This window comes from Macaca thibetana, chromosome 4 (genome assembly GCF_024542745.1).
Source record: "Macaca thibetana thibetana isolate TM-01 chromosome 4, ASM2454274v1, whole genome shotgun sequence".
Taxonomy (NCBI): domain Eukaryota; kingdom Metazoa; phylum Chordata; class Mammalia; order Primates; family Cercopithecidae; genus Macaca; species Macaca thibetana.
The window spans coordinates 52,994,756-53,018,007 of NC_065581.1; the positions used below are offsets into that span (position 1 = coordinate 52,994,756).

Sequence of the window (23,252 nt, forward strand, 5' to 3'; positions counted from 1 at the left end):
TATCTTTATGAAGGGTAAGTTTAGATTCAGGCAAAAAGCGCCAGGCAGAGGGGTAATTCTTTTCCTGGACTTTTACTCACTGGCCTCCCCTGGCCATTTAGCTATTTTAAATTGGCAGGGTTTGGTCTGCACTATCAATTTTGACTGATAAATGCTGGTGCTGCTGAGGAAGAAAACTGTCTCTAGAGGAGACATGACCCCCAGAGAGAGCGCACAGCAGGCTGCTGCCACCGTGTGGTAGTTTGCTGCAAATGCGGGAGCAGCAAACCCTGCACGATTGCTCTCAAGGAAAACAAAATTCAATATATGTATGAAAAACAGACTACAACTATTAAGACCGCGTGTACAAAATGGCTAAGTTTATTCAACATCTCAGATATTCATCTGGATATTGGGTTTGTTTTGTGGTACAATATATATTCGCCTTAACTGGTGCTATTGTAAAGAAAGCTCTCTTGACCAGCATGACATGCATCAGAGCTTCTCTCCACCAGTTAGAACCACCCAAAGCCTAGTCTAGACCACAGTGCTCTGCAGGAAAAAAAAAACAGCGAACAGAAAACAGTTGTGCCCCCCAAAAGTACTCAGAAGTCATGCTATTTACAGTTGGGTTTGTGTGGGATGGGAAGTAGGGCGGATGGATGAGCCAGTGCTTTTGCAATGAAGATGCAATAGTCCTTGTCCTCTCTCACTGTCTCCTCTTTCCTCACCCCATGGCAGCTTTCATGACCCATTCCCAAAGGGTCCACCGAGTCCTGACTCAGCTTCATCACCAACATTCCTCGCCTTCAGTTCAACACTGTTAGTGAGGGGAGCAGAGGCAAAGAGTTGGGTTGGGGACGGGGGGAAACACGGAAGAAACTCTCTTGGCACAACCCAAGTTCAGAGGCGAGGCCTCCTCAGATGAGGAAGATGATGCCCTCAGACACCATGACCTGATTGTCATCCTGCATCTTGCTCAGAGCAGCCTGGATCTCAACTGAAGAGAAGGGCTCTTCGCTGTCCCGGTTGATGGATTCTGTGAGGCGATTCATGCCGACTGACTGCGCATGAGCTTCCCGGAACACATCCAAGAGGGCCACCTTGAATGCCTTCAACCTGCCCCAGACAGGAGAAAGGGGGAGAGGAGTAAACAAACCCAAATGCTCTCAGGAAAGAGCTATTCTAGGAAAAGTCATAGTGTTAATATAGTAGAGGTGTCCCCTCAATATTCTTTCTCACACACACATCTGCCTCTGATGGCAGCATTACCCTTGAGGAGCCCCCTTTAAAGTTAAACTATTATACTAGTGCGTGGAAAATTGGCATTCCCCTTGGCTGTAAAACAGTAACCTGGCCAGCATCAATGGGGGACAATTTAGCAGCACTTACTAAAGCCTTAAATGTGTATATCCTTTGGCCCAGGGAGCCCATTTCTAGGAACTCACCTTACAGCTATACTTGCATGAGTGCACACTGATAAATTTAATACTGTTTTACTGTAAACAGGGAACATCCAAATGTCTATCATCAGAGAATTTCGTTAAATAAATTTTTACCCATCCATACCATGGAAACCCTGCAGTCATTAAAAAGAATGAGATCGGCTGGGTGCCGTGGCTCACGCCTGTAATCCCAGCACTTTGGGAGGCCGAGACAGGCGGATCACGAGGTCAGGAGATCGAGACCATCCTGGCTAACACTGTGAAACCCCGTCTCTACAACAAATACAAAAAATTAGCTGGGCGCAGTGGCGGGCGCCTGTAGTCCCAGCTACCCGGGAGGCTGAGGCAGGAGAATGGCATGAACCTGGGGGGCGGAGCTTGCAGTGAGTGGAGATCATGCCACTGTACTCCAGCCTGGGCGACAGAGCGAGACACCGTCTCAAAAAAAAAAAAAAAAAAAGAATGACATCAAACAAGCACAGTGGCTTATGCCTGTAATCCCAGCCCTTTGGTTGGGAGGCCCAGGTAGGACTCCTTGAGGCCAGGAATCCAAGACTAGCCTGGGCAACATGGGGAGACCCCGTCTCTACAAAAAGTAAAAAATAAACACTGTAAAAAGGTAAAAAAAAAAAAAACACTGCACTCCTGTCTCAAAAAAAAAAGAGAGATCTATACAAGCTGATTCAAGAAGCATTTTAAGATACAGTTGAATGGTTGTCTCTGAGGGATAGAGTTACAATTGATTTCTTTTTTTCTAAATACTTTTCAATGTTTTTCAAATTTTCTTCAGTAAATACATGGTGTTATGTGTTTAAAGTATAAAAAGAAAAAACGTAAAACTTGCCTATGGAGTTTCTTTGGTGTTCAGTAAACAAAATTCATAGATAAAAATGTTTCCTAAAACCCTGGTGGTAAAAATTCATTTCAAAAACAAATGGCCAAAATATATCTATCCCACCAAGAAGAATCTGAGGTTACAGTAAGACGTAAGTTGTACTTGTTGTAAAACTCTTCTTCCTAACCCCACACAGACATAATTCAAATTCTTAGAGAGAGAATTATTAATAAAGCAAACGGTAAAATTTAAACAACTGAAGATTCCGGGTAAAGGACATCCAGAAGTTCTTCATGCTTTTCTCGTAACTTTTCAGTAAGTTTGAAATTAAATGAGAATATAAAATGTTAAAAGCCGCGGGTCTCCAGCTTTGTGTTTTACTGATAACCAGCAGTTTTTTTCCCACCCTCTCCAAGGGAAAAAAGTCCCTTCCTCAGTGATACAGAATTCTTGAAGGGGCAGGAGCAACATCCCTACTCACCTGGATTCACTTAACTCCACTTTCTGGGATTCCTTGGTCTCCTGTGAGTCTGCCGTCTTTGGAGTGTGTACTTCAGCGGGTTGATGTTTGTAGAGATGGGGAAGATTAGCAAGGTGAAGCCATTTCCACAAACACTAGGGAAATCATCTCCACTCCCAATCCCTCACTCAGCCTGCTGAACACTCCTATTTCCTAGGGTTCTTATGGGGCCAGGCAGAACAATTAGGACAAAGGGAAATCTTCACTGGATGATGAAGGAATTAGTGAGGCAGGAGACCCTCAAAATACATATTATGTGAAATGCTTATACCAGGTATAGCACAGCACAGTTCATCAAGGAGGTGTACACAATAGAGCAAAGCTTCTTCCAAAGCTTTTACTGTGGGTTTCCCCTGAAGCTCTCTTGGGACAAACCTCTTGGACATAGGCCCCAAACAGGGAGCCAAACAAACAAGAGTCCACAAGAAACTAAAGTGCACAGAGCAACTGGAAAAGTCCAGGAGTCACAGGAACAACCTCCTTCATCAGTAAGGGGCGCTCACTCACCTTGAGGCATTTCCTCCTCTGTGTCACTGAAGTCATAGGGGTCGTATGAATCCCCATCTTTGGCATCTGGCTGGCGAGTCTTCCTTCTAAAATACCCAGGGCAGTTAAGAGAGAGAGAAAGTTTGGAGACAGAAAGGCAAGGGAGCCCCATGTTGTGCTTCTAACTATGGAGAAAAGGAAACAGAACCACTAAGTCAAAGTGAAGCACTAGGCTTAGGCCTTTGCAAACTGCTGCTTGTTCTAAACACGACCAAGTCCCCAGACTAGAACACAAACAGGCGCTGCTTCCAATGCTCTTTCCCACATCACTCACCCTTATAAGTTCAACCATAAGCATGAAGGTTTTTCCCTTAGAATTTTTAAGTATATATTCAAAACCCTCAGTGGTTGGGTTGCTGTTCCTACTATTTAGCATTTCTTCAGTAGAGGGGTCAAAAGCACATGAGAAGGTCTCACTCTCTTTCTCTCTCTTTTACCCAGGTTATCTTCATCCACAAACCGTACAGGTCTAGGAACACCCTCCATGAACAACCTGACATCAATAAGCAGCGCTCATTCCACCCTCTACCCTCTACTCCTCTCCCCAGTCCCACTGGAACTTTTTTTGTTGTTTTCAGATGGGATCTCTCTCTGTCACCCAGGCTGGAGTGCAGTGGCGCGATCCCAGTTCACTGCAACCTCTGCCTTCCAGGCTCAAGCAATCCTCCGACCCCAGCCTACCGAGCAGCTGGGACCACAGGTATCCGCCACCACGCCCGGCTATTTTTCTACTTTTTGTAGAGACAGAGTTTTGCCATATTTTCCAGGCTGGTCTCAAACTCCTGGACTCAAGTGACCCACCCGTCTCAGCCTCCCAAAGTGCTGGGATTACAAGTGTGAGCTACCAACTTTTTGGCCACCAACTTTTTAATCTCATTTGCTTGCCCCACCTTACCTCTTCCTCTTCTGCTCCTGGTCCTCTTGGCTTTTCTCCTCTTCATCTTCTGTCTCTGATTCATCCTCACTTCGCTTCTTACGTTTCTTCTCCTTCTCCAGAACCTAGGCCCAAGGCAAGTGTGGGTGGGCTGGAGGGGTCACTGATGCAGGGGAACTGCATCGAGAACTCCGAGTCTCTTCTGCACCATAAGCAGGAATGACTTCCATGTTTCCAATGGTTTACCTAGCTCCTCTTATCCCTAAGTCCCAGGACCAGGGGCAGAAGTAGAGACTGCTACCCACCTTTTTAAAATGCTGGGAAGTACGTTATATGCTGTTTATATAGTAGGTACTCAATAAATGTTTACTGAATAAAGAAACAAATGTCTAGCACATAATAGTAAAGTGGAAAACAATCTATTTCCTTATAAATCAGGTGTCTAATTGAAATCCAAGACAACCCTTAACCTAGCAAAAAGTGAGGAAGACTTTATCAGACTCACAACTCAACCCCAAAACTAAAATTCACCAGACGGGGGCGGGAGTGGGCAACTAGGAAAAGGGAGTCTAAGCTTTGAGGCTTAATATCTAAAATGACAGAGATGCAATGTCACAAACAGAAATTGGGAAATAGGATGAGGCAAGTTTGAGAGTTCAACTTTAAACATGAGCTTCTGAGGTGCCAATGGGACATTTGAAGAGACTACCAAGGGGAAAGGGTACAGAGGGACAAGGAAGATTACCAAGGTAGCCCTTTTGAAAACACTTTTTTTTCTAAGATGCAAAGGAAGTAGGAGTACACAGAGAAGCAGCTGACTGAAAGTATAGCACATCAACTAAACCAGAATCTCTAGGAGCCCTGGAATCAGCATTTTAAAGCTTTCCATCTGATTCTCAGGTACAGTCAAGGTTGAGAATCACAGAGTGTTCCAGAGGAAAGAGTGAGGCAGACTGATCATTGGAAGACAAATACTGCTTTCTGTTGACGATCCAAATGTAGCTGTCAGTCATGGAAGGCTGGGAAGCCCATGCATCTGTAATTTATTCAGAAGAGCCTCTCATACCCTGGCATCTGAATCCTCACCTTCTTGAAGTAAGCATACTGGACCAACTCCACAGCTTCCTCTGCATCCTGCAGGTCCACAGTCTTGCTCATGCGGGCCTTCGCATGGGCTGTGGCCAGTCGAATCAGAGTTTCCAGTGTTCGGGCTGTAACTGGAGATGTCTAGGGAAGAAAAGGGAGGATTGCTTATCCCAAATCCTTTAGGCATGCCCATCAATCCTACTGCACAGAAAGGGAAATGACACTACCAGAAAAGCCCCAGGAGGCCTAAGCAGAGAATTCAGAGCTCTGTGTTCTCTATAGATACCATATAAAAATGAGAAAGATGACAACAAGGATCAAGGAAATATACCCAAGACTGTTGCAGAAAGGAGGAGCAAGTGAACAGGGAAGAAAATTAGGCATCTAACAACTGGAAAGATAAAAGACTACAGTGTAGAAAAGAGAAGGGAGAAAAATCATCAGTGATTGTAGGCCAGCAATGCAGCAGGAAGTCTGCCTTTATATACATTGTCATTTCACCCTCTTAATAACTTGGAGAAGTTTTATACATGAAGGAAATGGGACTCAAAGACCTTCAAGGAGAGTTTCCAAAGTCACACTGAAGGAGGGATAGGAAAGGAGTAATCTGAGGACAAATATGTAGCTTGAGTAAACTCAGTCCAGAGAAGGAGAACTCTGACACATTCCTAACAAATGTTTCTCACAGGGACCGGTGAATACCAAACCGGGGTGCTTCTACCTTTTACAATGCTATTGTCTGAATGGCCTTCTTGACCTAATCAATCAGAATGAATTGGAAATGAATGAATCAGAAATCTGTGTTTGGGACTAGATATGTGTACAAGTTTCAGGTGATTCTGATGTGTCCAATCCTCTCATTTTATGGATAAAGAAGCTGACCTGACAGGTGAAAGGATTTGTCCACAGTCCAAAAGCTAGCTGCAGAGCTGGGATCAGACATGAAACTACTTCCAGGCCGGGCGTGGTGGCTCACACCTGTAATCCTAGCACTTTGGGAGGCCAAGGCGGGCAGATCATGAGGTCAGGAGTTTGAGACCAGCCTGACCAACATGGTGAAACCCCGTCTCTATTAAAAATACAAAAAAAATTAGCCCGGTGTGGTGGCACGTGCCTGTAATCCCAGCTACTCAGGAGGCTGAGGCAGGAGAACCCAGGAGGATGAGGCAGGAGAACCCAGGAGGCAGAGGTTGCAGTGAGCCAAGATCACGCCACTGCACTCCAGCCTGGGCAACAGAGCGAGACTCCATCTCAAAAAAAAAGAAACTTCTTCTGTCACACCTTCCAGGTCTCCCATTATATGACCCATCACTGACGTATCCTGGTCCCTTCTTGTTTCAAGTTTCCTAAATTACCGTGTATATTCACAATGACATTCAAAACTAAATACATTCACATTTAAAATCATTCATTAAATTTTGTAATAATTTAGAAAGCTACCAGAGTTTGGAAGTCATATACTCCATGACAAGTTCTAATTCCTGAACCACTTAAAAAGCTGGTGAAATCCTAGCCTGCAATAGCATACCTAGAGAATCCAAATTGTCTTGGAATTCACTTACAGACCTCACACTAAGACCTCAACTAAAATAGTGTATGATGCTCAGTTCTAGGTTCAATGAGAGGGCGGGCCACACACCAGAAGTTCGCATGGGGAAAGGAACAGTTAAAAAGAAAGTAAGCTGTTTAATGAGGAAGACGGGTGATACACAACCTCCAGAAAACAAGACCAACAGCCACAGGTAAAAGTTGTGGGGAAATAGGTTTAAGCTTAACAAATATTCTAAAATTTCAAAACAGTAATGTTCTGAGCATGCTGTCACTGGGGGTATTAAAAAGTCCCGGCCAGGTGCTGTGGCTCACGCCTATAATCCCAGCAATTTGGGAGGCCGAGGTGGGCGGATCACGAGGGTCAGGAGATTGAGACCAGTCTGGCCAACACAGTGAAACCCCGTCTCTACTAAAAATTCAAAATTAGCCAGGCATGGTGGCACAGGCCTGTAGTCCCAGCTACCCAGGAGGCTGAGGCAGGAGAACAGCTGGAATCCGGAAGGCAGAGGTCGCAGTAAGCCGAGATCATGCCACTGCACTCCAGCCTGGGCAACAGAGCAAGACTCCATCTCAAAAGAGTCCCAGCAGGGATTTGAGAAGACAGAGTGGGTGAGGCTGGAGTAGATGATCTGGGATCATGTCTAATCCAAGTCTATGTCTATGTCACATAATAAGAGTTCTGGACTTGGGTCTTTCTGCCGCAAAATCCACTGCCCCTAAAAGATTTAGACAAATTTGGGCCGGGCATGGTGGCTCACGCCTGTAATCCCAGCACTTTGGGAGGCCAAGGCGGGTGGATCACCTGAGGTCGGAAGTTCAGAGCAGCCTAACCAACATGGTTTCGAAACCCAATCTCTACTAAAAATACAAAATTAGTCAGGCATGGTGGCACATGCTTGTAATCACAGCTACTCCGGAGGCTGAGGCAGGAGAATCGCTTGAACCGGGGAGGTGGAGACTGCAGTGAGCTGAGATCACGCCATTGCACTCCGGCCTAGCCAACAAGAGTGAAACTCTATCTCACAAAAAAAAAAAAAAAAAAAAGATTTAGACAAATTCATGGACAGCTATATTAGGTTACCAGAAATTGCTCTGAATAACCATCATGGTTGCCTGTTAGTCATTTTTTCAAAGTCCAGTCCAAATATTGTACTCTCTGGGAATCCTTCCTTGACATTCATACCCTTTCAGGGAAGTCTAAAAGAAAATTAACACTTTCTTCATCTATACTCAAATAGCCTTTCATATTCATTCCTTTGTAAGTACCACACTGAGGTAAATATTTATAAATATGCACGGATGTCTTTCTATCTACCTTTGTGCTTCCCCATCCTGGATCTGAGCTCTTTGAAAAGAGTGCTTATTAATTTTACATTGCTTGTAAGAGAGACTAGGTCACTAGTCTAGGTCACTCGACTAGGTCACTAGTCTAGGTCACTCCTATGTTGGCTGAATGAATCATAGCTTCTGGAGGCCAATGTCATTTTAACTAATGAAAGACATGTTACCTCTGGGGTCCTTATTTCATTTTCCTTTATAAAAGGAAATGATTAAAATTGTGTAACAGGAAACTCTTCAGACCAGGGAAAAAAGTCACTAAGTTAAAATGCTTTCAGAGCTCCCAGATAGCAAGGACTCCTGCCCAGCCATATACCTAAGGGATCCTAGGCCCAGGCTCCCCTAGGCACTCACCCTGGCAGTGTCCGAGCTCATGCTATCTTGGCTGCGCAGGCGTGAATACTCTTCTGCAATGTAGGTGGCCGACTCCTGTGTCAGGACAGGCTTGATGATTCTGGCCACATGGATGTACTTCTTCATGAACGCTGCACTCACCATCTTCTCCCTGGAGCCACACACAGTGAATTCCATCTCCCTGTCACACCTTACCACCTGCCTGGATTAGTGGCGTTGCCTCTCAGAAAAGCCAGGATCAAAACAGACAAAGCCTAGAACCCATTATCATAACTCCCATTTATATGGAACATATACAAGATTCTTCCACATATTTTTATTTAATTATTTTGGGTATTATTTGTGAGTTAGGTAGTTTAGATAAAAAGTTTAGGTTATTATTTGCTCTATTTTGTAGGTGGGAAAACTACAGCTCAGAGAAGCTGAAGTAGACTCAAAGTTTTCTGACTCCAAATTCTGCATTTTTAAACCAACAGCTTTGAAGATTATGCTATGCTTCTTACTGCATCATGACCAAAAATAGAGGTGTAAGATCCCACATTTCATGCTTTGAGCACCTGAACACACGTCTCCTTCACCCAAGTCTACTTACAAAGTCTCAAATGTTTCCTATCTGCTGACCCTTCATCACAAATGGCTACATGACACGTGCCATCTTTCATGTATAAGGCACGCCCACCATCAGTTAGGCATGTCATCCAAACTCTATTTTAAGAAAAGACCTGGGCCGGGCGCGGTGGCTCAAGCCTGTAATCCCAGCACTTTGGGAGGCCAAGGCGGGCGGATCACAAGGTCAGGAGATCGAGACCACAGTGAAACCCCGTCTCTACTAAAAATACAAAAAATTAGCCGGGCGCGGTGGCGGGCGCCTGTAGTCCCAGCTACTCAGGAGGCTGAGGCAGGAGAATGGCGGGAACCCGGGAGGCGGAGCTTGCAGTGAGCCGAGATCGCGCCACTGCACTCCAGCCTGGGCAACAGCGTGAGACTCCGTCTCAAAAAAAAAAAAAAAAAAAAAAAAAAAAAAAAGACCTGAACCTGGGCTGAATCACCCAAACATTTACAAGGCAACTGGCCAGGATAAAGGATATATTGTGGACCCAGAAAAGAAAATTAGTCCACATGGTTATGACTCCAGGCATGGTTTTGATCTGGGCACATAATGCCTTAGCTAAGCTTAGACATACACATGTTCTAATATAACACAAATTTCAGTTTCCCTTGAGGCAGAGTTATGAGAATGCTTACTTTTTCTTCTTGGTCCCATGCAGAAGGTTGTCATGCTTCTCGTAAATCTGGGTGTCCTGCTGGTCTTCCTGGCTAAAGTTGGGATCATCTGTGGCCAGGATATCCACAGCACTACCCAAGGGCATAGCTGGTATACCCAAGTTAGGAGAAAGGAGAGTAATAAAGAGTTTAACCCAGGGGAAATTGCTTTTTCTATAGCACAAGAAGGGAAGACACCAAGATTCATAAAGAAAGGGCTCAAAAAGAATCAGACACATGGAACCCACAGATAAAGATGGTGGAACTGCCTGGCCCACAGAAGATGCTCAAAGTTATTCCCAGACCCAGAAATGGACAAAAGACATACCTTAGGATAACCTCCAGTAAGCGAGAAGGGGAGGTGGCTAAACAGTTGGGGGCTCTTCAACATCAACCCAGACACTGAAACACCTACCACCACCTGGGTTGGGCCTGAGAAACTACCACCTGTTTAGCCCCTTTCCATTAGTTACTCTTACTATTCTCATAGCCTCACCATCGCCATCCTGCTCCCCAGGTGCTCTGTAACGGTGCATCCGAAGGACATGGTCTGAGATCTCCCGATCCTGCTCAGGATCCATCTGATCCAGCATGATGAAGAGCAAGTCAAATCGAGACAGCAGTGAGTCCTGTAGTCCAATGTTCTCCATTGGAGTCTTATACTGGTCATACTGGGGAATGTGAGGACAACAGAAGTGGGCATGACATCAATAGGAAGAAAGAACAAGGCTGCTGCAATTCTGGGAGTGGGAATGGAAGGCTTGACCTCAAAGAGCAAAACAGACAAAAAACAGTGAAAAAGTGAAGTATTTTAAAGCCATTAAACAATGTAAATCATCTCTTCTACCTGCAACCCTTCTTTAACTGAGCTTCCTAGGAAGCCCCACATCCTACTACAGGAACCTCTAACAGGCTGAATGTAGGTCTCTAAACCAGGCCCCTCATTCCCAAACCTTATTCTGCTCCTCTCATTCCCAAGGCAGGACCTGACTGAGAGATGATCCCTTTCCCCTACCTGTCATAAAGACAGAGCAAGTTGGTTAGGCTACAAGCACTTAGAACTTTTTGGATATGAGTAGATATGAGCAAAATATCAGAAGATATGAGTAAAACCTCAACTAAAATGGTCAATGATGTACAAATCATAACATCTTAGAAACTGGCCAGGCACATCCACTCACACCTGTAATCCCAGCCCTTTGGGAGGCAGGTGGATTGCTTCAGCCAGGAATTCGAGACTAGCCTGGGCAACATGGCAAAACCCTGTACCTATAAAAATTAAAAAAGAAAAAAAAATTTGCCAGGCATGGTGGTGCACATGTAGTCCAAGCTACTCAAGACGCTGAGGTAGGAGGGTCACCTGCACCCAGGGAGGTCAAGGCTGCAGTGAGCCAGGATCACTCCACTGTACTCCAGCCTGGGTGGCAGGGTAAGACGCTGTCTCAGAAAAAAAAAAAAAAAATCAAGGGAGTTTTTCCCGGGATTCAAAAACCCCAATACTCTTTCAATTCTGGGCCTACTGGACAGATACCTACCCATCCACATACACTTCACAATCAGAGAACATAACAACTTTTAGGTAATAATGATTTTGACCATGTTCACATTTCAGGTTCTGCCATTTTTCTTATATTTCCCAATCACTCTTGAAAATGACATAAACAGGCCGGGTGCGGTGGCTCACGCCTGTAATCCCAGCACTTTGGGAGGCCGAGGCGGGCGGATCACAAGGTCAGGAGATCGAGACCACGGTGAAACCCCGTCTCTACTAAAAATACAAAAAATTAGCCGGGCGCGGTTGTGGGCGCCTGTAGTCCCAGCTACTCGGAGGCTGAGGCAGGAGAATGGCGTGAACCCGGGAGGCGGAGCTTGCAGTGAGCCGAGATCGCGCCACTGCACTCCAGCCTGGGCTGGGCGACAGAGCGAGACTCCGTCTCAAAAAAAAAAAAAAAAAAAAAAAAAAAAAAAGAAAATGACATAAACACACATTATCATTTATTTGACTTTATTTTACTTTTAAAGATGAGGTCTCACTATATTGCCCAGGTTGGTCTCAAACTCCTGGGCTCAAGTGATCCTCCCACCTCAGCCTCCCATAGTGCTAGGATTACAGACATGACACACTGCACCCAGCCCCATCATTAATTTTAAAACCTATGGTTTTCAACCTTGGCTACACATTAAAACTAAACCTGCAGAGCCTCTCTAAACCATAGCTACCAAGAGCTCCAACTCAGAGATTTCAATTCAGAAACTCTGAGCTGGGGACCATGCAACTGTATGTATAAAAAACACCATCGCAACAAGGCGTTCCCATACACTGTAGGATTATAAACTGCCGGGACACAGCATGAGCTCTGGGCTCAAATCCTGGCTCTACCATTTTCAAGTTTGTGGCTCTTGAACAAGTTACATAATCTTTTGTACCTCTATTTTCTCATCTGTAAAATAAAGATAACTATACATTGTGAGGTAGTTACTGATAGAATAAAAGGAGTTGGTAAATACAAAGCATTTATGAGCATTCATTAATAGAAGTATTAACATGGTACAATCTTTAAAGAGGGTAATTTTGCAATCTCTACCAAAAGAAAAATGCACATAACTCTTAATCCAGTAATTTCATTAATAGGTATTTATACTACAGATATATTCCCAAATCTGTAACAAAACACACATAAAGGGATGGCCACTACAGCTTCATTCAAAATAGGAAGGAAAAAAAGGAAGCCACTAAATACCCATCAGATGGAGACTAGTTAAATACATCCCTATGATGGAATACTAGAAATCTATTTTTTTAAAAGGAAAAACTCACCAAACCCCAGGCACAGACAAATATGAAAGATTATATCTAGCACATCACAGTCATGATAAAAACAAAGATAAAGAGATAACTCTTAACAAGGAAATAGTGTATTTGCTGGTACATGCTTAAATTTTTGTTTCCTTAAACACTTCAAAGCTGTTACCTCTTGGCAAAGTGACAGGAGAGAGAAGCAAGTCTTTTCATTTTCATACTATAGCTCTGTTCTGTTTAGAAATTCCTCCGCCACATGCATGTAGTCCTTTTATTTAATGGACTGTTAAATATGTTAAATGGACTGTTTAACTATATTGTTAAAAAGTTACTTTTAAATAAGGAACTTTCCAGGGGAGTCTGCTGTGCAGGAATGGGTGAGGAACCCTGCTCTAAACAAATGATAATAACAAGAAAATGGCCTTATTTTTAGTCTTTGCCCTGGGTCACCTAGAATACACTTCTCAGCCCAGTTAGTCAGCAAAATCAAATGAAGGTGAGGACAATAGCTGGGGCCTGATTCTACTTACCCTGCCGTAGACGGGGTTGGCAGCTGCCAAAACACTGCAGCGGGCATTCAACCGAGCATGGATGCCAGCCTTGGCAATGGTCACTCGACCCTGCTCCATCACTTCGTGGATGGCTGTGCGATCCATGTCAGACATTTTGTCAAATTCATCAATGCAAACCACACCTCGGTCAGCCAGGACCATGGCCCCCGCTTCCAGACGACGATCCCCTGGGAAATGAGGAGGTAAAAATACATGCTACAGTCTAGGTTATAGGGGCCAGAAGGGAAGGATTTCAATCTCCTTCCTAGGAATCTTTCACTTTGCACATGTGAACGCGGCAACGGTGTGTTGGCTGCGAGAAACTTACAGGAAATTCTGGTGGGTCACCTTTTCAGCTTAAACCTAAATATTAATAGTATCTCTTTGTCCCACTTTGACCCCTAAGTAACTAGCTTCTCACAAATCTCCTTTATAGAGTCTCTCTTTGGCCTCATCCTCAAGTAATATCCCAACTAGGCCTCTGCCTTCTCTTCACTGGTCTCCAAATCCCTTCCTCTAGTTCATAAAATAGTACAATCTTTATTTTTATTTCCTTTCTAAAGTGCTAAGACTTTGTTTCAAATCGAAAACATTCCTGTAAATAGATGAACCAAAGACTTAAATAACTCACCCACCATTGCTGAATACTCAGTCCTCTATAATCTGGCCTCAACTAACCTACCAACTGTATCTTCAGAACACAAGCCAGGGCACACAAAGGATCTACGCTCAGTCTCTCTGCTGGGCCTTTGCAAAGGACCCTTATACCCTTACCTGTTTCCTGGTCTGTGGTGACAGCAGCCGTCAGACCCACTCCCGAGGAGCCCCGGCCAGTGGTGGGGATAGCCCGGGGTGCAGTGCAAAGCACGTACCGCAGAAGCTGAGACTTGGCAACCGATGGGTCTCCTGTAGGGTGGGGGCAGTGATGACACTCTAGGAAACTCCCCAGCACCCCCAGCAAGTTCTGCCTTTCTAGCACAGCTCCTGACACAACAGTCATACAGTAATTGGCTTTTAATATTATTTCCTTCGCTTTTCCCTTCACCACTCATGGAAGAATATATCATATACTATAAATCAAGAATTCCAGACATGATAAAAAAAAAAAAAAAAAAAAAAGATTCATTTTAGCCTTTTGATAGGACTGAAATACTGCTAAGTACAGAATGTACAATCTTACATATTATAGGTCCCGACAACCACTACACAAGAACAACAGTCTAAAGCAAATCCCCAACATCATACCTATTAGAAGAATATTGATGTCCCCACGGATGTGGCTGCCATTTTCTAAGTCTCGCTCCACCCCTCCCAAGAGCAAGCAGAGGATTGCTTTCTTGACATAGTCATGCCCATGGATACTAGGGGCCAACGACCTGGCCAGCTGGTCAAAGATATCCTACCGGAGAAAAAACCAATGGCAAGCCTAAGTGAGATTCAATGGGACTTTGTAGAGCTCCACTTTATATACTTTGGCCTATAGAAAATACTTGAAGAGGGCCGGGCGCAGTGGCTCAGGCCTGTAATCCTAGCACTTTGGGAGGCCGAGGCAGGCAGATCACGAGGTCACGAGTTCAAAACCAGCCTGGCCAACATGGTGAAACCCCATCTCTACTTAAAAGACAAAAAATTAGCCAGGTGTGGTGGCGTGTGCCCATAATCCCAGCTACTTGGGAGGCTGAGGCAGGAGAATCACTTAAACCCAAGAGGCAGAGGTTGCAGTGAGCAGAGATCGCGCCATTGCACTCCAGCCTGGGTGACAGAGCAAGACTCCATCTCAAAAAAAAAAAAAAAGAAGAAAAAAGAAAATACTTGAAGAAACATAGAAACATGTACACTGTTCCTAATTGCAAGTTTCTTCTCTAAGACAAATCACACTATCAGGCCATTATCAGAGTAGGCACAGAGGCAGAATTTCAGAATTTCAAATTTCAAAATTTGTTTAGAGGTTTAATCTCTAAGAGAAAAAAGTATTCCCAGGTTCAAAACATTTTAGGTTTAATAAGAACATGTACTATGCTTGAACAGTAACCTTTATCATCACACATTCATATATGTAGTTCAATTCTAAATGTGGATATACATCCTATCTTAAAAAGAAAAAGATAAGAAAAACAAGTTGGAGAACTAAAAGAAAAAATATTTAAGTAGTAATGCATCACCAATGTCTTCAGTAATTAACAGACTTATTGGTACACTTGTAAGTTAACAGCTATCCTAATATTTCTATTAGGCTCATTTAGCAGCCCAGCAAGTAGCAGGTATTAAAATTGTTTAATAACAGAATTATTAAAGAACAAACAGCAAAAACACCCTTCATGTGTTGATTTACCCAAAAATAGAAGAAGCTAACACCAAACACTTTAGACAAAAAAATGTTTTTTGATCTTCTTCTAATCTAGTACAAAAACAGCCATGCACCAAAACACAACTCTTAGAAATCCATTCCCACCCTCAAATTTCTAAACGATGCCCAGACCTTGGATCGGGTTTTACTGAACTTCTTGATCTTGGCTATATCCTCAGCAGAGAAAGAAGGCTGAGCATCCTTGCTCATCTGCTTAACATTACAGGCAATCAGGACAGTCCTGGAACAAAGAGAATAAAGAGGAAGCCCGTTATATTCAATTTCTAACATTAGTAGCTAGTACCCCCAGCAGTAGTAAGCCTTTTTAGGCTACCAAACTAGACCAGCCAATCAGAACTGGGGAGGAGGGGGCAGGTAGTTGTTGTGAATTAAACAACTGGTTCTGTCTGTGACCCAAATATGCTGATCATGCCCCACCTCTGGAATTGACCCACAGAGCTTCAGACAGAACTGTGTATGGGGACGAAGCGTAATTAAATGAGAAACTCCCAGGAAAGCCATGAGGCTGTAATCATTGTCACCAATAACTCTCACTTTTGGCATATGATGGTAAGTATCACCAGCTTTATCTGATAGAAAAGAGGTATTGAAGGTATCCTGTCTCCCAGAAAGGTAGAGTGCTCCACCTATCAGATATAACTCTGGAATACGGCAAACTGGAGAAAGGCTATTACCAGAAATGGAACCTATCAACAGCATTACATACACTTTAGGGCAGACCCTTTACCTGAAAGTCCCAGAGGTGTAGCCTCCCTTCTTTCCAGGAAGGCAACGGTAGGTTCCCACCACCTGAACCCGGTCACCAGGCTTTGCTTTATCCACCAAGTCATCATCCAGAATGACGTCCACAGAGCGGGGGAGCTGGCCAGCTGGGGCCTTCTCTGGCATCTCCTGGATGGTGATGGTCTGGTGATCCTTGTAGACAGAAAGGCCATATTCTGTCTCAAGGGGATTGTTCTCCTCATCCTAGAAAAAGGCACACAGAGGGATAGTGAACTCTGTCCTGTCTTAAAAATGCCACACTCACCTGTCATGGCAAATAAGATGACTTCATAAAATTTCATTATTAAGGAACAAAAAAAGTCAAGTACCTTCCCTAGTTTTTTGTGTTCCCCTCTGTTTTAGTAACAAGCATCGAATGGAAGGGGCAACCCACAGTCTGAATGGACTATGGTTATATTAACATCTAAATTAAGATTCTTACTTCCCCTCTAAAGCTGAATATATGCTTACACTCTGAAGCAGTTTTTCCACTTCTAGGTAATACCCAACAGAAACGTTCACCCAAAGCCATGCATAGCATGTATTATGTAATGCTCATAGCAGCATTATGCCTAATAGTCAAAAATTTAAAAGTATAAAAATGCCATCAATAGTGCAAGGGTTAAATAAACATGGTAGAGTCACATAAATGAATACTGTACAGCAATAAAAATGTATGAAACACACCTATACACAACATGGATAAATCTCATAAACACAATGTTGAGCATAAGAAGCCCAACACAAAAGAGTATTTAAATAAAATAGAAAAACAGCCAAAAGTAATCCATGCGGGTTAGACATCAGGATAGTGGTTACCCCTGGGTAACATGGGCCCTCAAGAGGGACTTTTGAGTGCTAATACTTCTTCATTTGGAGCTGGTTACACAGGTATACTCAGCTTGTAAAAATTCATCAAACTATACACTTATGTGAGCTTTCCTGTACGTATACTGAAGTTTTACTTCCTTCACATTTGAATTTTCTAAAAACACAGTTGTCACTTATTGAGTGTTTGCTATGTGCCAGGCACTGTGCTATTACTTCACAAAATTATCTCATATCATTATCACAACTTTGTAAAGAAGATATTTTCACACGTCATGGACAAGGAAACCAGGAGACTAGGAGAGATTAAATAAGTTCCCCCAGGTCACACAGTTAAGTAAGAGTCTGCACTTGACACAGGTATTAACTCCAAAGCCCACGCTCTTAAGCACCATCACAGACAATCTCCAGAAGATCTGGCCCAATGTATTTCACTTTTCAAGAAGCTTGGCCACAGTAATTAGCAGAAGAGTACTTCCCAAGTACTTCCTGAAGAAGAAATTTTAGAAAAGTGGAGACCTTAAGGTCCAAAGAAGACAACAGAATGACTTAGAGAATACAACTGGCATGAACTAAAGAGACACAGGTTGTAGTCCTTAAGGCCATCACTAACTGGGACCATAAGCAAATTGTTTAATTTCTCTGATCTCAGCATTTCATCTGGAACTACCTCCAGATGAGCTACCTCCAGATGAAATGATGCTAAAGTATGCTTAAGTTATAATTCTAAGATACTCATTCTCGTTTTTGTTTATATGTTTCATTTCTCCACCATTGTGAAGACTGATGGCGAGGACTGGGTCTTCTTTATATCCTTGTCCTCCATAGCACTTAACAGTGCTTTCAATACAGTAGTTCTCAATTAAAATTTGATGAGGGGAGGAGAGGAATTCTTTGATAGAATGAGTTCAGGCATCAAGTAATCAATATTAAAATGATCTTTTGTCTCCTGAGGAAAGCCTTGCATTGTCCTCAATTCAGATCAATCTGAACACTAAGAATAAAGGAAGCATTTTCCTATGCCAGCCTTCTCCCAAACCCACAACGAAATATTTTTAAAGATTACATAACAGTCTAGCATATTTTTCTACTTTTTAAAAAGCAGATTACAAAATTATATGATTATAACGTTGTTAAAACATCTATGTAGGTAACATCTTCTTTTGACTACTCCATAATTTTCTAAAACGAACAAGTGTTTTCTTAAGAAAATAATGAGAGTTACACCTATAATCCCAGCACTTTGGGAGGCCAAGGCGGGCGGATCACAAGGTCAGGAGATTGAGACCACGGTGAAACCCCGTCTCTACTAAAAACACAAAAAATCAGCCAGGCATGGTGGCGGGCGCCTATAGTCACACCTACACAGGAGGCTGAGGCAAGGAGAATGGCGTGAACCCGGGAGGCGAAGCTTGCAGTGAGCCAAGATCACGCCACTGCACTCCAGCCTGGGTGACAGAGCGAGACTCCATCTAGAAAAAAAAAAAATAAGAGTTGTGGCTGGGCATGGTGGTTCATGTCTGTAATCTCAATACTTTGGAAGATGGAAGCAGGAGGATCACTTGAGGCCAGGATTTCAAGTCCAGCCTGGGCAACATAGCAAGACCCTGTCTCTAGAAAAAAGTGAAAACAAAATTAGCAGACCTGGTGGCTCATGCCTATAATCCCAGGTACTCAGGAGGCTAAGGTGAGAAGATTCCTTGAGTCCAGGAGTTTCAGGCTTCAGTGTTGTATAATCGCACCACTGCACTCCAGCCTGAGAGACAGAGATCCTGTCTCTTAAAAAAAAAAAAATTGTGAAGCCAGGTGGCATAGCACAATCCTGTAATCCCAACTACTTGAGAGGATCACTTGAGCCCAGGAGTTTGCAAATTTAGTGCACCATGATTGCACCTGTGCATAGCCACGGCACTCCAACCTAGGCAACATAGGAAAACCTCATCTTTAAACATAAACAAATAAATAAATAAGAATTGTGGGATTTTCATATTAAACTCTGGCCTGCAATCAATCTTTCCTTTGGATTAATCCTTATTTTTCACCCTTTACAGAAAAAAGACTTCAGATATTACAAAACTCCTTGCCTTAAAACAGGTATCTTTGACTCCAACCTCCAAGACAGCTCAATCAGTTTATCCCCCTTACCTTGGTAGGATAGACAGAGCTGGAGGGAAAGGCCACCAGGGTGGTGAGATCAGAATAACGTCGCTCTATGGTCTTCTTAGTAGCAGGACAATAGTGGACACTGCGTACGACTTTGGGACGAACTAGAGAACCTAGGAATGGAAAATGTGCACATATAAACTCACCCAACTAGACGATGATACAAGTGGAACCCAAACCTATGCAAGCCTATGACTCCAAATACTGTGTTCTTTTCACTAGGTTATGATATTTCAATATTACCTTTTGTTCATCTTATTTATATATAGACCACCACCATATCCATGTAAAATTTTAAGTACCACCGATCCCAACTAATGAAATAGGTGGAGTTAGGGTTTGGAATGAGAGCTTGCCAGGAGTTCCAGCTCTCAGCAGAATTCATCATTCTACTAACACCTGTGATTACTCAAGGTCCCCCTAATCAATGTACGCCCTAAGCCCCTCCAAGTTTTACCACATAATTCCAGTGCTCCACCTCTTTGAAGCCACAAGCTACCCAGATCTACTTTGCCTCCCCTGCTTTCCCCACCTCCCTGTCTTATTCTATCTTCATTTCCTTAGTGGCCCCCTTTAACCCACTTACATTTAGTGACAATGCCCTCCACACAGACCACACAGCTGAGGAAGCAGGAGGTAAGAGTCCGCGGGGAGACATGCTTGGAGCCAAAGCTGCCTTCCAATCCTACGTAGAACTCCTCATACTGCTTGGCATAGGTAGCATCAATGGAGGCCACAAAATCCTTTAAGGCCCGCTGGAAGGCAACCAGCTCCTCAAAGGCATTGTTCAGAAGCCTGTACACGGGCAGGAGAAAGAAAAATTAGACAGGGCGGAATTCAAAACAATGGATCCTCAAAACAGCAGGATCATTGAATGGATCATTAAAAACAATGAGAAAATCCAGCTTCTGCTTTCTCCTGCCATCCTATAAGACTCAGTAAAATACCAGAACTAAGGACCAACTTTAATTCAACTTATCAAAGATATAAAAATCATATTCAGCTAAACATTGGAAGGAGGAGCATTTGGGAGGAAAATGCCAACCACCTACTTTTCGGAAAAAATAAAAATAATAATAGGTGCAGGTGAGCTATGAGGACTTCTAGATCAATCCTATTTCATACAAGTCCTTTCCTGAGAGGCTGTTTCAATCTGGCCAAGAGGGAAGGGAGCCATTCTCATTGAGAGCGAGTGTATCTCCTTGCCACTCACCGGTTAGCCCTCTTCTCGTTTTTCCTGCGCAGGTCATTCACATTGACAATCAGCCGGTATTGGTTGTCACTGATCAGCTCCCGAACTTTGCTCTGATAAATTCCCTGATCTTCCTGCAAAACAGCCACCACATATCACCATAGCCACAAATTCAGAAACGTTTCTAAACAGAAGTAGTTCTCACAGCCAGATAGCCACGTCAATCTCTGCAGCAGAGCTGAATCCCCAGTATGTATGTGCTCATCAATTTCTCCCTTTCATTCACTATCTTTAGATTCGAAATACATCCTAAGAGGGGACTGTAAGAATGATAATGACTTCTTCAAGGTCCATGCTGTTATTCCCATCATCATGGACGACCTTTCTGCATGCTGTAATTTCTGTCTTTAGTGGAGAATTAAAATGAGCTCGAGAAGTCTAAAAGGACAGTAAGTGCAAACTTTTAAAATGTTAAGTTGAACCTAACAATGCGAATGTTAAAGGTAACAATGCGAATAGATGGTTATGTTGTTTCACGGTAGTAATCATTTCACCACGCATATCAAAACATGTGCACTTCAAATATATACAATAAAAATGTAAATTAAACGGACTCTTAATAGTCACATTAAAATGGCTTTTCATTTAAGAATTACGTAAAAAGCCGGGCGCGGTGGCTCACGCCTGTAATCCCAGCACTTTGGGAGGCCGAGACGGGCGGATCACGAGGTCAGGAGATCGAGACCATCCTGGCTAACACGGTGAAACCCCGTCTCTACTAAAAAATACAAAAAACTAGCCGGGCGCGGTGGCGGGCGCCTGTAGTCCCAGCTACTCGGGAGGCTGAGGCAGGAGAATGGCGTGAACCCGGGAGGCGGAGCTTGCAGTGAGCTGAGATCCGGCCACTGCACTCCAGCCTGGGCGACAGAGCGAGACTCCGTCTCAAAAAAAAAAAAAAAAAAAAAAAAGAATTACGTAAAAAGTAGTATTTTCCCCAATCATCTCTGCAATACGGAAAGCGTTCTCATACCCCTAAAGGAATAGAGAATCTCAGCTATTTGGTCACATCATCAACCCTTCAAGATAGCTTTTCAACATTCTATGGCTTTTAAGTCTTGGGTTGCACATAAAATCCCCTTGGCCTGCACACAAAACACTTTTTATCTGCATCTTAATTGGTATTGAAAAAGAATGCAGCCGAATTAGGGAGTCTTTTCCTCCTGGTAAAAAGTCAGTCCCTAAAATCTGAGCACTCTGCAACGCGGCTGGTCACTATAGCCCTAGGGCAGCCCCTCCCCCCTCCCCGAGTCTCCCCAAATCAAGAGAGAGCAGTGAAATGCAAAAGGCCGAGGTGGGCTTTGCCAATCTGCTTGCACTTAATGGGAAACTGCCGCCTTTCGCGTGCCCGGACCATCGCTTGTACTTAGGAGAAAGGTGGCTTCCTAAGAGTTCACTTATAGAACACAAACTAGCGAGTCCGGCGTTAGAAGCTACAAGATTGGGGCTGGAGACTCGGGCCCGGCAGGCTCCGCTGCAGCACACGGTATGGAGGTCTGGCGGGCCTCTCGCTTCCCGGGACGCCTCTGCAGAGGCTCCGAGCGCTAAAGCCCCGCGCCGGCGGCTCCCTCACCTCGTCGTCCAGGAAGTCCAGGTAATCTCTCTGGGCCTCGCGCAGCTCCACATCGTCCAGCACCACGGTACCCGCCATGCCCGCTGCCAAAGAACTACCTCTACCAAAGTAGCCCGAAGGTTCCCTAGATGACTCCACCCCGGCGCGAAAACTTCCGAACTTTTCCCGCCACCAAAGCTTACCTCGAGGAAGAGGCGGGGACCCTGGGAGCATATAAACATTATGATTGGCTGAGTTGTCTGACGCCGGAATAGCGACTGTCCAATCAAAAACTTCTTCTTCGGGTTTTCCGCTGGGCGCCGCGCGGTGGCGGGAAACGTACCATCCGGGATCCTCTGTTCCTCCCCTCCCTCCTCCTCCCGCACTGACGAGCAAACTGACCAATAGGGCTGAGAGGAGGCTCACAGAGGCTGGTCACTGGGCAGCTGGAGGGGACAGGCTGGCGATAGGGAAAGCGCTGCGTTCTGGGAGTTGTAGTGTTTTCCCACCTTTCCGGATGTTTTGCAGGGTTTTCTCAAGCTGCAGAACTTTGGACCCATGCAATGACCAAATTCAGGCCGGCGGTAGGACTTTACTTGAAAGTAAATTAAACGTCAGAAGATGGTGGTTTATAACGCAGGGAGATGAAAACATTAAAGCAAATCATTTTAAAGATATATCCAAATCAGAACTGCCCTCAAGTGGCATCCTAGTGTAAAAGTGGATTTTGAGAATCTATAGGATAGGATGTGGAACTATAGTATCTTAGGGAAAGATTAGTTAAAAACCCATTTGCTGATACCGTTACCTGACGAACCCATAAAGACATCGCCGCAGAGGAGGATGAAGTGAAAAGAAAAAAATAGGTGTTTACCCCGCCCCCAAGAGACTGCATCGTGTGTTATACAAATTCTGGAAACCGTTATTACTCCATCTTACTTAATAACGGGTAAATTAAAGGCTTTCTGGTCTTATAAAAAGATCACAGGATCCTTTTAAGTAACTTAGCTTACTGAATGATCAACACAAGAGGGGAAAAAGTGTTTCATGCCCCTTTGATTAAATATCAATCAGTTTGGGAGGCCGAGGCGGGCGGATCACGAGGTCAGGAGATCGAGACCATCCTGGCAAACACGGTGAAACCCCGTCTATACTAAAAATACAAAAAAATTAGCTGGGCATGGTGTC

The 23,252-nt window shown here is 43.9% G+C and overlaps 1 protein-coding gene across 2 annotated transcripts; it reads right to left on the reverse strand.

The window, feature by feature from the left end:
• Positions 1 to 341: 341 nt before the first annotated feature.
• On the reverse strand, positions 342 to 22,324 carry MCM3 (minichromosome maintenance complex component 3). 2 transcript variants are annotated; one of them, XM_050789248.1, is made up of 17 exons: positions 22,086 to 22,324; positions 20,477 to 20,589; positions 19,850 to 20,058; positions 19,246 to 19,376; positions 16,238 to 16,476; positions 15,622 to 15,730; positions 14,388 to 14,541; positions 13,917 to 14,048; positions 13,122 to 13,330; positions 10,288 to 10,462; positions 9,774 to 9,900; positions 8,529 to 8,679; positions 5,286 to 5,426; positions 4,221 to 4,324; positions 3,287 to 3,372; positions 2,741 to 2,810; positions 342 to 1,098 (listed from the first exon to the last, which is right to left on the reverse strand). In XM_050789248.1, exons 1-17 carry the CDS (start codon positions 22,296 to 22,298, stop codon positions 900 to 902), a joined length of 2,562 nt encoding a protein of 853 aa, XP_050645205.1. In that variant the 5' UTR covers positions 22,299 to 22,324; the 3' UTR covers positions 342 to 899. The 2 variants fall into 2 exon arrangements, with proteins under 2 accessions (XP_050645205.1, XP_050645206.1); XM_050789249.1 differs by lacking the exon at positions 20,477 to 20,589 and having other exon boundaries at positions 22,086 to 22,138.
• Between the last annotated feature and the right edge of the window lie 928 nt (positions 22,325 to 23,252).

Bases quoted from the DNA above. Each gene is read 5' to 3' on its own strand.
- MCM3 (XM_050789248.1), bottom strand. From the start codon at position 22,298: ATGCTCCCAGGGTCCCCGCCTCTTCCTCGAGGTAAGCTTTGGTGGCGG. The intron at 20,590-22,085 runs GTGAGGGAGCCG...GCTGTTTTGCAG, and splicing joins TGGACTTCCTGGACGACGAG to GAAGATCAGGGAATTTATCA. The intron at 5,427-8,528 runs GTGAGTGCCTAG...TTTCTTCCCTAG, and splicing joins TGAGCTCGGACACTGCCAGG to ACATCTCCAGTTACAGCCCG.